The sequence below is a fragment of the Tyto alba genome, unplaced genomic scaffold (genome assembly GCF_018691265.1).
Source record: "Tyto alba isolate M040663 unplaced genomic scaffold, T.alba_DEE_v4.0 Super-Scaffold_8, whole genome shotgun sequence".
Taxonomy (NCBI): domain Eukaryota; kingdom Metazoa; phylum Chordata; class Aves; order Strigiformes; family Tytonidae; genus Tyto; species Tyto alba.
In genome coordinates, this window is record NW_024881329.1 from 1,143,876 (window position 1) to 1,157,082 (window position 13,207).

Below are 13,207 nucleotides of genomic sequence, written 5' to 3' on the forward strand. Positions count from 1 at the left end.
CGGGACAGACCTTGGTGGGCAAGGGGCAGGATCAGTTTGGGGGGGGGGGGGGATGTGGAAGGCTTGTGACCCCCCGCTGGAGCTGCTCCCCGGGGGCTGTTGTGGCCCCCAGCGCTGGTGTGGGAGAGCTGCACCCCGAAACCGACCCCTGCAGGGGGGGGGAGGGCGGCGGGGACACCCCGAAACTCTCAGGCCTGGCCCGAAAGCAGCTGCACCAGGAAACACCGGCAACCCAGGCCAGGCCTTCAGGGCTGGAAACTCCCATAACCCTTTTCTATTTGTCATATTTATTTTAATCCTTCTTCTTTCAGGCTGCCTTGGTTTCCCTGCACTAAAGGCACGCTATAAAAAAAAAAAAAAAAAAAAAATAAAAGCAGACCCAGAAGGGCAGGGGGTGCTGGCCACGCTCCCGGCCTCCGGGAGCTGGTTTTCCTGGTGCTCCCTTTTCCCATAAATCCGGGGCGCTCCCCGGGCCCTGCTCCCAGCTTTGGGGGTTGAATGAAAAAAAAGAAAAGAAAAAAAAAGGAGGAAAAAAAAGGAGGAAAAATCAAGGCTAGGGTCATGCACCAGCCCCAGGTGTGGGTTTCGGGGCCGGCTCCGGCCTGGCCAAGGGCTGAAGCCTGGGGCGGGCCCTGCCAGGCCCCAAAGCACCGGGGGGGGGGGGGGGAGCGGGGTCCCCACGGCCACGCGTCCCCCCACCACCCCAGAAAGGGGAAGGGGGGGCCCAGCTGGGGCTACAGCTGGTTTCTGGCAACGCAGGTCCTGGGTGCAGCTGGCCGCGGCAGAAAATAGCGGGGGGGGTGTGGGGTGTGGGGGGGGTGGGTGCACGCCGCGCGGCTCAGCGCAGGGCGGTGCAGGTTACGGAGGGTTTTGCGTGAAATTTGAGGAAAAAGCAGCGGATAACCAGAGCAGGAAGCGGGGCACGTGCGGCCCAAGCACTTGCCCTCGGTGCTCTTCCCTCCGAGCTCGGGGGGCAGTGGTAAAACAAACCCAAAAGCCCCCAGATCCGCAGGAGTTTTACAAATTTCTTACCTAGAGTGGTGCTCAGGGGGGCTGAAGCAGGGGCTGGTGGCCTCTTTCCCCCACGCTTCCTGCTTTCAAGGAAATTTCCCCTTCTTTCCAGGAACTTCTCCCTACTGCTTACCAGGAACTCCTGCATGGTTTCCCAGGACCTTGCCCCTTGCTCTCCAGGAAATTTCCCCCTTCCCTCCTTTCCATCCAGGAAAGGCACTTTGCAGGATATTTCCTTCCCATTGCTTTCCAGGAAATTCCCCCCTTGCTTCTTGGGAATGTTTATTGTTGCTTTCTGGAGTCCTCCATTGCTTTCTAGGAATGTTCTCTCTGCTTAGAGGACTTCTATTGCTTTCCAGGAAATTTCTCCATGACTGTTGCACCCCAGGAAGCAAGAAATTATTTCCCAAGAAATCTCATTCTTCCTGCCCAGGAAATTTCCCTTTTGATTTCCAGCAATTCCTCCATTGCTTTCTGGGAAATTTCCCATTTAGGAAGTATCACTGCTACTTAAGAAAGGTCACTTTTGCTTTTCAGGAATTTCCCTGGTTCTTGAAGAAATTTCCTCCCTGCTTTCTAGCATTTTTCTTCCTTTGATTTCTAGACTATAGCCCTATGGCCTTCTAGAAAGTTCCACCCTTGCCTTCTACAAGTTTCCAGAACGTTTCCTCCTTTGCTTTTGAGGAATTCCACCCAGTGCTCTCAAGGCAACTCCTGTATTGTCTTGCAGGAAAAATTCCCCATTTTTTACTGTAGCTTTCCACGGACTCCTCTATTGGTTTCCAGAAGATTTCCTTTTTGCTTTGTAGGAATTTTCCACCAGGGCTTTAGGAAATTTCCTCTTTTCGTTCCAGGAAATTTCACCAGCCAAAACCTCCCCACTCCCCTGAACCCATGACGTGCTGGACGCTCTGTCCAGCACCTCCACCGCCGGAGGGACCAGGGAGGACAAGGACAAGGAGTTGATCCCACGGTGGCTGTTGTCCCCTGCCCTGGGGACACGTGGCATCTGCAGGGAGGGAAGCAAAGGTTTCTCCGAGTGTTTGTTTACTTTTGCTCCTCAATACTGCAATCAACGCTTAGAGGTTTCGGTTAACCGGTGATTAATTAAGTGGACAGGAGTTCTCCCATTTTAAACTCTTACTTCTTCGGCCAGCGGCTCCCTGTTTGCCCGGGGGGCCACGGTCACTATGCCCTGCCACCTCCCTGCGTCCTCCTCACTCGGGGACATCTCCAAGCCCTGTTCAGCTCGCCAGCTCCAACGCGGTGGCAGAAGAGCTGGAGATTTCAGGGAGAAGAGTCAGTTTTACAAAGAGGTTTTTAAAAGCATCCCAAAGGACAAGGAGAGCTCTCCCTGAAGCTTCGCTGCACCAAATTTTCCTCCAAACATGACCCCACGATACAAACCTTCACCCCACAGCCCTCCTGCCAGCCACATGTCACCCAGCTTCGGGAGACAACCCCTGCAGGCAGAAGAGCAAGCAGAAATGCCACTACTTTTATCAGCAAGGTTTCTTTTGGAGACCCCCACTGTAAATCACAAAGCAGCAAGGAATGGGGCACTTTAAAAAAAAAAAAAAAAAAGAATCTTTCTCTTTTAATCCACCCAAGGGAAATCCAGAGCAAGAGCAGCATCACAGCACTACACACAGCACAGACATCTATCATCACCTTTGCACAGATTCCTTCCCAGATACACAAAGAAGTCATTAAGAAAAAAAAAGAGAAAAAAAAAATATTCACATATCCAAAGTGACAAGTAACAAATCAGCCATAGAATTACTTTTCCAAAGAGAAAAAGGACGCATGAAGGAAGGCCTTCACCACACAGGTTTTGCAAAAACCTAACCCAGGAACATTGAAACAGAGGTGGTTTTCTTTTAAACATTAAAAATAGGGATTTTTTTTTTTTTTAAATTAATTTAAATATACACTTGAAACACAAACACCAAGCAAGTGCCTGGAGAAAAAAGCAAAAAGAAGGAATGAAAAGTGAATTCGACCAGTTTAATTTAAACACGAAAGCCGGGTGGATTGCACGGAATGGAATAAATAATGACGATCATGCTGGGTTGGTAGATCTCACGATCATTTAAACTAGAATTAATTACACAGCCCAAGAGAGTACTGAACGAGGAAGTCCTCTGACAAGTGACGGTAGGTGGGGCGGTGTCCCTTTGCCAGAGCAGGCTGTAGGTGTGGATTTGCCTCCTGACACCCAGCAGCGATCACCACCCCAAGAGCAAGCAGGATGACAAGTTTTTGGGATCAAGAGGACTCGACCCTGTAACCATGTCCACGCCAACAGCTCCTCGCTCAGGGTGTGGGGACCCTCTGCCTCCGAGCACGCCCAAGTTAAACACCAAAACACCCCCAGACCTTGTGTTCCCTCTCGGCAAGGTGAGCACACAGGCGTGGCGTTTCCAGCGCGGCTGGCCGAGGTCGGGCAGCGCGGAAGCAGAACAGGCACCTCCCCTCATGCACCAGGGGCCAGGCTGGAAAAAAAAAACCAACCAGCTCATCTGCACCTGCAGCCACCACTTTATCACCCCAGGGGTGGGGAGGCTGAAGGAATGTAAGTGGTTTCTTGTTGCTTGGTTTTCCCTCCCCACAACCCCTGCATTAAAAAACAAACAAACAAAAAAACCCGAACAAAAATAACTTGATCCCAAGTTTCTCTCCCTCCCCTGCCTGTAGCCAAGCAGTGAAGCACCTTCGGACATTTGTGTGATCCCACAGACATGTTCCCTACAGAGCAGACATCTCATCTCTTCACCTCACCCAGATGCGCCTGTGACCCCTAGTTAGGAGGGATATCCCTTTGCTTTAAAAGAAAAATAATTAAAAAAAAAAAAAAAATCGATAGCAACGATCTCCTTTCCCTTCCTCTGATCTCCAAGAAGTTCATCTAAGTCCTCCCTTTCTCAAAAACGAGTTGGAGGGAGGGGTGAAGGTTTCCAGGCCAAGGAACTTGCCAGATCCAGCATCCCCCCCGCCACGCCTCTGGTAGCGATGCAATGAGCCCCCTTTGCGCGGTGCCCGCTCTTGACCTGGGGCCAGCAGAGCCAAGGAGGGGCTGAGGGGGACACAGCTGCCCCTCCAGCTCCTCCTCAGGTAGCTGGCAACTCCAGGAAGAAAGAGGGGGACTGGGGTGGACGAGGGTCCAGGTTATTTCTTTCCCATCCCTCTTCCTTCCCAAGGCTAGGAAGAGACTCCTGGGTCTGCAAGCCCAGTCTGTGCTTACCAGTGTCCTTAAGAATGGCAATTAAAAAAAAAAAAAAAAAAAAAAAAAAGAAAAAAAAGAAGAAAGGGGAGGGGAAGGGGAAAGAATGAGAGAGATGAATAATTAGGTACTGTCCGTGGAAAGAGCGGGAAGGGGTGGCAGGTTCCAGAGTGAGACAGAAAAGGGACGCTCCCTCCCTCCAGTTTGCTCGTCTGGAGACCACGTCCCCTCAGCGTCCCTGCGCGAACCCTTTTGTGCTGTTGCTCTGACATCAATCGACACCGACGACAAACATGGGGATGAATTCGGCGCTGCAGAGGGCAGGAGGGCACATGGCTAGGCCCGGTGCTTGGGGAGCATGTCCAGCAGGAACTCCGCGATGCCGATGAAGTAGACGACTTGTGCGATGCCGAAGAGAGGAGCAATGACCAGGGCTCGGCAGTATGCCCCTTTCAGGAAGGCCATGGGCCCTTCCTTCTGCCAGATCTTCCTGGGAAGAGACGGCACAGACAGGTAAGTGTCCATCCCACCCCTCCACCACGCCGGGAGAGCCCCTGGCCATGCCCTGGATTTCTGCCTCCCTCTAGAGACTAAGCCCAGGCAAGCGCTGTCGCCTGGCGCTGCCTCCACAGTCCCCCACGGGCTCTGCCAACGGCTGTGCAGGAACATGCCCCGTCCCTACGTCTGGCCAGAGGCAGGGCTGTCTGCCCCGTGTTTGCATCAAGAGGTCCCCCTGTTCAAAATCTGGGGCCAACTCCACCCTCGGGACGGGGGACGGCCTGCCGGCAAGAGACTCTGGATACAACAGCAGTCCAGAAGCAGAGCGCTTGTTTTTTGTTTTTTGTTTTTTTTTTTTTTTTTTTGAAACAGCCAGACCACAGTTTAGCAAAGGGTCAGGAGGAGAGCGTGGCTGGTGTGACAGCCCACTCAGTGTTCCTGCAACTGCTGTTCACAGAGGTCCTGTGAGGGATACAAGACTTCATGCTGTAGGGTTGTCAGACAACAGGGCCTTGGGAGGGACAACCACAGCACTTACCTCCCTCTGCAGAAATAAAAACTCAGTGTTACGACTGTTGGGCTTTGGACACAAGCATTTAAATATAAATGCTGTATTTACCTTGCTCAAAATAGGACAAAGTTCTCTTTTATATACCTATATATATGAACAGTATATATCTGGTCATATATCTATCCATATATAGATAAAAGCTCAGGGTCAGAGGGAACCCGAAACAGAGAAGCTGCTGGTTGGCCTGAAAGCTGCACTGCCTGCCTGGCACTGCTGGACACCTGATGTGGTGGTCTGCTTCGAGGGGTCTTACTTGGCACAGTCCAGGATTCCTGAGTAGGTGTCCTCGTTCACTCCTCTCTGCAAGGACTGCAGCCGCGTTTTGATCACTGGGGAGAAAAACGAAGAGAGAGGGTGGTGAGGACTGGGAGTCCAGCACGCTCCTCAGCAGGTGAGACCCACACCGAGAATAAGGTCTTTGAAACAAGAACGGAGATCACTGTCGTATATTTATCAGCAAAACAGGGGAAAACAAACCCATTCCTTTACAAGTGGATAAAAGAAAAACACAGCCACCCAAAACCCAGCCCCGTCCCCTCACTGTGACCAAGGTTTCTGAGGCCAACTCAAGCTTTAAACTCTTCCAAATTCAGGTATCTTTCTGCAAAGTGGGAAGAGATTTTCAAATACTCAGCGCCTTCTGGAAGAAGTATCTAAAATACACGATGCTGCTCATACATTCCTTCACACCTTGGAGAGCGTGCAATGTTAGGCAGAGAGGAGACACTTTCCGGTGTTTTTCACAGCAGAGGAACCAAGGTGGTATTTAAGGCAGATACTGCGGAGCAGGAAAAAAGGCCACAGATCTGCGGCTCCCCCTGGCTGTCCATGACCATGTGCATGTAATGAACTACCACTCCACGTGGAAACGTGCCTTTGCAGGGGCACGTTCGCAGGCCTTCCTGTAGAGAGTGAAATGAATGACATCCTCTTCCTGCCTTACCTAGCGAGTACTGCAAACCTCTGTGTAAGCTGTGGCCAAAGGTACAGCCTCAGCTGTAGGAAGCACCAACTGAGTTGGAGGCAACTCAGACAGCAGAGCTCCCCTCCTCCACCTTCCTGTGCGCTCATGCTGCGAAGAGGCCGGCACAGTCACGCTCCTCCTCCTCACCCAGCCCACTGGTGGGCCTCTGACTCCTGTCACAGGGCACCAGGCCACCAGCACAGGTTACTCGGGACTCACCATCGCAAGGGTTGACAGCCACCGCGGCCGTACTGCCAGCCACACACCCGGAGAGGAAGGACACGTAGAACGGAGCCTTGACATTGGGGTCCTTCTGGCCCAGCTTGTTCAGGTTTGCAAACAGCGGGAAGTAAACGATGGAGAAGGGGACATCCCTGCGGTGGGGAGGGAGGAAGGGGAAGAAAGAACAAGGATGAGCGAAGCCTGAGCGGGACACCGACAAACTGAGCAGCAAAGGAAGGCCTGCGGGCATCCCGTGTCGGCGGCGCTGCTGGGAGCGCAACGCAGGACGTCCCAACTCCGCAACGGCACCGCAGGCAGAGGCCGACACGGCAGGGGCAAAACTGACCCCACAAAGGCCAACAGGCCCACGGGAGACATGCAGCCCTGCGGAGACAGTGGCCTCCCCCTGATTTTTCAACACTCAAACCGAAGACCCCACCACACTCAGAGATCAATCCATTTTATCCGCTTTTGTTAACGAGGAGAGGTTGGCATCCTGCTCCCCACCCTCCTGGGCGTTGCTTTAGCTCCACCGTTGTTAGAGCTAGAGGAGAGTCACTCTGTGGAAGCCCCAGTGAAGGGTGTCAGAGCAGGCAGCAGTCCGTACATCCAGCGTGCTCCACGGGCCAGGACCCGTTTCACACTTTGGAGACTCAGGCTTGACAGTTTTGCTTTGCTAGCTCGCAAGGACTTCTCTACGGTATTAAAACCTGGACCACGGGGGAGGCAAAAACCTTCCGCAGAAAGCAGCAAAATTAAATCTGCCCGGAACAAAAAGGCAGCCTCCCTCACTTCCATGACCTTACGTTCTTTAATGTGCAAAACCTGTGCATGAAAATCAACACAAATCAAACCCGCCCCCCCTGAGGCCAACACCCGCTTCGCAGGCTCGTCCCCTGGATGGCTGCTGCTTTAGGTTCGAGACTGGGAACACTGGGGCCCTGCTCTCAAACTCACGCCATCCTACCTTAGCAGTGTGGCTCCCAGGCCCTTGTAGAGCCCCGCGATGCCTTTGCTCCGCAGCAGTTCCCTTGTTATCTGTGTTGCTGTGGTGCGCCTCTCCACCGCCGGCTCTGCTGCCCCCGCCGCCGAGGAAGAGGAGAGCTGGGCCTGCGCTGCCATCAGCTTCTTCTGCGCCGCTGGTGAGGAGCGGAGAGAGCACTGGTCTGCAAGATGCTCAACAGCAGTCTCTTGCTGTCCAGGGCCACAGGACAAGGAGGAAGAGGCAGAACTCCAGGTGCACCAAAACATGCAGCCTGAGGCCAGCCAGCTGCCCCGCAAGGTTTTGCTCCCAGTGTGACGTCTCCCACAGCCTGAGACAACCCAGCTTGTCCCAGTCTCGGAGCTGGCTGCTGCCACACCACCACGCTGGGTTTTTACCTAAGCAGGAGCAGCCTGTCACATAAAACCTCCACGGTGCGGAGGAAAGGAGCTGCCGTGAGCAGAGAGCTGACAGTAGCTGCTTCCAGCTACATCCCCGAGCCCCTGTTAGGATAAACTAAAAATACTCATAAACGAGAGAGGTTCAGCAGTTCTGGTTTTTGCTTCCTTCCCTTGAAAGCAATCATTAACCTGCTGAGCTCCTCAGCCACATCTGTAAACACAACCGGGCTTCTCCCAGCCTCTCCAAGCTGACGCATTTCTGCTCTTTGGCCAGAAGATGGAGAGCACATCAACCCACAGGCAATCCTCTGGCTGCCACCGGCACACCAGAAGTCTCTTGCCACACAGAGAACAGGCTGCTCACAACAGCAAAAACCTCTTCTGAACTCTCAAACTATGGCTTAATTCCTTCAAGCATTTTAAAATAATACACACAAAGAGGATAAGGTCTGCATTAAAAACAGCGAATACAGGAAAAAAAAAGTAAATACGTGATTATTCAGGAATGCCATATCAAATGACACATTAAAGGACAAATTGGCCCATTTTCCAGGAAGGACCACAAACCATGCCATGCAGGGCTCCTGGGGAATGAGGCCATACCCCACGCTGACCTCTGGAAGAGATTGAGGCGATAGCAAACAGCTCTTTGCCCCAGAGTCTCCACACCAGACTCTGGTCTCCCTTCTCACCAGGAACGCCTCACAGTGTTTCAGCCAAAATGCTCACACTCCCTCCTGCCTCTGCCCGCCAGCTCCTGCCCACAGCCCTCAGAGCCTGATCCCAAACTCCTTCCAAATCCAGTGTGCTGGGAAAATTTTATTTACTGTCTCAGCGGAGACAACTGCTGCTTTTGGCAGGAGAAAAAAGTAGAGAAAGTCAGAGGGGAGACAAGTCATTTGGAAAGGACACATCCCAATGGGAAGCTGTTAGGGAGGTGCTACAGGGGTGTAGAAGAGAGAGAACAGACATCAGAAAATGTGGAAATGGAGGAAGCACCACAGGAAGAGCACTGGGGGATGCTAATCCTTTCCTGGGTGCACTGTAACTAGTGAGGTTTAATCACTCACAAGCTGACCACTCAGTCATCTGTCTCTCTCCACCCATCAGCAGCATCTGCTGTTTTGCTTGCTATTGCTTTGAGCAAAAAAAAAAAAAAAAAAAAAAATCATTACCTTTAGTAACTGCAAGGGCCTCTGCAAAGCCAGGTAAGCAAAGTGTGGGGGGAAACGAGCTGAGAAGGGGAGGAGAAACTTATGCTACAGGCTGAGATACCTCTGACTTGGGAGAGCAGGGGGAAGGAAAAGGGTTTTCTCTGCTCATTCCCTCCCTCTCTGCCTTGACAGCCTGGCCCCAGCCCTCTTCCCCCCGGCTGCTTAGTCCACGAGGAATGGAAGCCCACGTACCAATTCGCCCCGCGTCCTGCAGCTGGATTTTGAGCATCTCCATGGGAGTGGTGACAATCACCTGGCAGGTACCCGCACCGCAGCCTGCCAGCATCTCCCTCAGCAGCGTCAGCTTTTTCCTGCCCGAAGAAAAGAGAGAAAGAGTCAGGAGGAGGAGGAGGTGGCCTGTAGTAATGCTGGGGCAGCGGGGTCCAGGGGCTCGGGGCACACCTCTGACCCTGGGGGTTACGGGAGAGGCAGCCTGGGGGATGGGGGAACCTGCTAGGCTCGACAGCTCAGCCACAGCCCAGGCTTGGCGTCTCTTCTGGCATCACCCGATCTGGAAGAGGAGACCCATTTTGGCCCCAGGAACAGAACATTCAGAAAAAGCCACAAGCCCAGCCAGAACAGCCTCAGACGGGAGCACACAACCCTCTCCATCCCCAGACAGAGAGCTGCAGCTCTCTTCCAGCCCAGTGTTGCCCCCAAGTCAGGGCACAGCCTTCCGAAAGGGTATTGCATCAGAGGGCAGCAGAGGACCTGAGCGCTGAGGGAAATAAGCAGCTTTCCTTCTGCCAGCCTAGTCCTTTAAACACTGTCAGCATCCCCACAAACAAACAGATAGAGACCACAGGGCAAGAAGCAAAGGAGGAAAATACTCCAGTCGCTGCCTTGAAGTTCTCAGACAAAAGCAAAATAAACAGTGAACATGAGAGTCAAGGAAGCAAGTTCCCCTGTGGTTAGGGAGCATCTTCACCCTACCAGCCTTCCCAAACCTGAAAAAGTAGCCTTTGCACTCAACTGGCCCTGCCTGAGGGACAAGGGACAGGATGGATGCCCAGCACTGCAGCTTCGTGCATCCTCCACATCAGAGAGCAGAGATTATCAGCGACACGTCCCTGGCTAACAAAATGCAGCATTTCATAACTCCCTCCACCCCAAAACAGACACAAAACAGCCCATCTAAGACTAAAAAGAGGAACTCGGGATGCAAACGCTCAGAAAGCCTCCATTTTCAGCAACTGATAAGTTTTCACCCTGTAAAAAAATCTCACCCCTTGGCACCACTGACTTGATTAAAAAAAGAAGTGCCTCTGATCTGCTCTCTTCTAAAAGGGAAAAAAAAAGGCATATATAAATCACACAGCCAGAAGGAAACATATTCCTCTTTTTCCCGTTTTAAATGAATGCAAGTACTATTTTTATTCCCTCCCCCCCAGCCCTGCTCCTGCAGCAAGATCTCATCTTAATCTATTCAAGGCGAGTCCCCACGTTGTGGCAAAAGCAGTCACACAGCGATATGCCCTGTTCCCTTGCAAAACCAAGCCACACGCCCTTACCAGGCGTTTCATATGCACACACACACGGCACAGGTGGGGCACTGCAGGCCCGCAAAGAAATTTCAGTGCTAGCCCTATAGGAAAGGGAGGGGAGATGGACCATAACCCTGCTGGCCTACCACATCAGCTGGGCTGATCTCTCCACCTCTCATCTTCTCTAGGGAGGATATCAGAGCAGGGGATTAGAGGCACAGAGCCACAATGGAGATTAAGAGCGACTAAATATAGAGCTCTCCTGTGAGGCTGAAGGGAGGAACATTTCGTGGTCTCCCCTTTCCAAATTCCCCCCCACAGATGAGAAGCTGCAAAGAACAATCCCTCCCACGGAGCTACCCCCGCGGGCGCGGCGGTGCGCGCCTCCAGCCTCCAGCAGAATCAAACCACTCAAAGTTGCTGGTGTCAGTCCCCCTCTACGGCACAGCAGAGCATCTCCCACTTCAGCAAGAGCCTTGGAGCAACCCCAGAGTACATGCCTCCTGGCTTTCATCCAGGGTGAGCGCCTTGATACCTGGTTCAAAAACTCAGGAAAGTTGTGCCCTACGTGTTCATCTACGGACCATTATCCCAGCCAACAAAAGTCAGCCTGGCTTAATTCAACTCTACAGACCTCTGCCAGTGTGACCCAGCGAAGGATTTATGTGGATGGGTATATTTGATATCAAACAGGTACACCAAAAACATCTAGAACAAGGGCTTTCAGCTTTTAGTTTATATATCCTGGGAACTGGGGGGAGTCCAAGAAAAAAAATAGCCTAAGATAAGCAAATCTTTTGTCAGGAGGCTTAAAATTTGCCACGCAGGGGTCAAACTTCCTTTGCAAAAGCCTCACCAGTCTGCACATAAAAGGAGTTTGAAAATGGTTCATCTCCAGATGACAAAGGGGTTTAGATATTTAAGGCACCACAGGCCTTACCCCCAGTGGTTTAAGAACTGGCACATCTCAACTAGCTTCAAAAGCTGCAACATCAGCAAGGCTCTGGTCCTACAAATGTAAAAACCATCTTATATTTAACACCCTCTTGCTGTGATAAAACATATACACAATAGCCCCAAATTCTGCACTGGCAGAAATCAGTTGTTCCACTTTTTAAACTGACATGCAATTAATTAGTGACAAATCAACCATGTCAAATGGGAAGGGGATTCATGCTTGATCTAAACTGGAGTTTTAAACTAGAGCTGAAAAATTAAAAAGCCAAAAAGCAGGAACTAGAAGTTTGTGGAGGGCTTTACAAGAGCAATGCGTTAGTCCAAAGTTAGGATCTCAGAAAGCATTGGTATGTTGATGTCACATGGGAGCAGAGCAGGATTTTTTTTTCAAGTTTCTGAAAAATCCTGATCGTGCAGGAGTTGACTGTGCTTGGGCAGGGACCAAAATCAGCCATTCTGGAATAAGGATTTCCCAAGACAGGAATTCTTTGACCTAAGGAAACATCCGTACAAAGCCATATGTTCCCATTAACTACCTGAGAGGCTACTGTCCCCAGCTTGGGCATCACCTTCCTCACTCATAAAATAACCTCTGCCTCTGTTCTGCCAACCCAAAAGGTTGTAGAAAACGCCCCAAGAGTTTCAAACCAAAGAGTCAGCTGCTTTCAAACAATTTAAATAGTGGGCCATTGATATGGATAAGGGGACCAACACACAGGAGTTGTCCTTCAGAGGGAGGGCAACCTGTCTGCCACAGCCACACGGGGACATGCACACAACCTGCCAGTCAGTCCTTTTAATCCAAGCCTGATCTTCCAAGGGGGAACAAGCTATTAACAACCGCACTTCAGGAAAGTTGGAGCTATGATGCTGGGAAACGTAAAAGCAAGGCAATTTCCATCACAAGCTCACACTCACTTCTAGTGCCAGCTCAAAAATGCCTCAGACAAGCAAAACAAAGCACTAACATGGGACAGACCCACCTGAAAGTAACACCACCAGATTAAATGCTGCTCTAGCAGACATTAGTCCAGGTACGGTACAACCTACCTCTGACTGCAGGAGCTCTGGGTTGTGTGTTTAAATTAAGTCAAGAGGAAGGTGACTCTGTGCCCGCACCCATTACATCACGTTTGCCCTGGTAGGAGATCCCTACAGTTTTGTTCCAATACGAATGTCTGTGGAAGTAAACAATGAACAGGGCAACATATCTGGGCATGTCGCACACGGGCACAACCCGTGTTTTGTACCAACACATCTGCCTGGAACAGAGACAAGGGCAATGCTCCTCTCATGGGTGTATTCTGTGATTAAACAGCCCACCTCTAGCCCCCTCTAGATTAACAGCTGAAAGTGCATTTACTCTCTGGTTGACCTTTGATGTCTACAGCTTCATCCCACTCTAATGCTCTGAGCCTCTGTGTGCTAAATAAAAGGCACCCCCCCACACAAATAGCTATCCCTGAATAGGCACAGTGAGATTATCAACTCTTAACTGGCTCTTTCTCTAGGAGAAGCGCTGGATTTCCCCACCTACAAGCCCCAGTGGGTTGGATGAGGGTTATCTGCATTAAAGAAGTGTCTGGACATCCAGTGGATAACTACAGGAGAGGCTGCTTCGGCCCACAAGGGTTCCTGCCCAGAAAAGACCAAAGCTGTGTGCAAGGTAACACAGCAGCT

At 51.5% G+C, this 13,207-nt stretch overlaps 1 protein-coding gene across 4 annotated transcripts in view; it reads right to left on the reverse strand.

The window, feature by feature from the left end:
• Positions 1–2,574: 2,574 nt before the first annotated feature.
• SLC25A22 (solute carrier family 25 member 22) overlaps positions 2,575–13,207 on the reverse strand; it is a 51,324-nt gene continuing 40,691 nt past the window's right edge. For all 4 annotated transcript variants that reach the window (XM_033003453.2, XM_033003456.2, XM_033003454.2 and 1 more), the window contains 5 exons: positions 9,279–9,397; positions 7,457–7,628; positions 6,487–6,641; positions 5,557–5,632; positions 2,575–4,724 (listed from right to left, as the gene is read on the reverse strand). In XM_033003453.2, the coding sequence (XP_032859344.1) occupies positions 4,571–4,724; positions 5,557–5,632; positions 6,487–6,641; positions 7,457–7,628; positions 9,279–9,397 (676 nt within the window). In that variant the 3' untranslated portion in view covers positions 2,575–4,570. The remainder of the gene's footprint in view (positions 4,725–5,556; positions 5,633–6,486; positions 6,642–7,456; positions 7,629–9,278; positions 9,398–13,207) is intronic.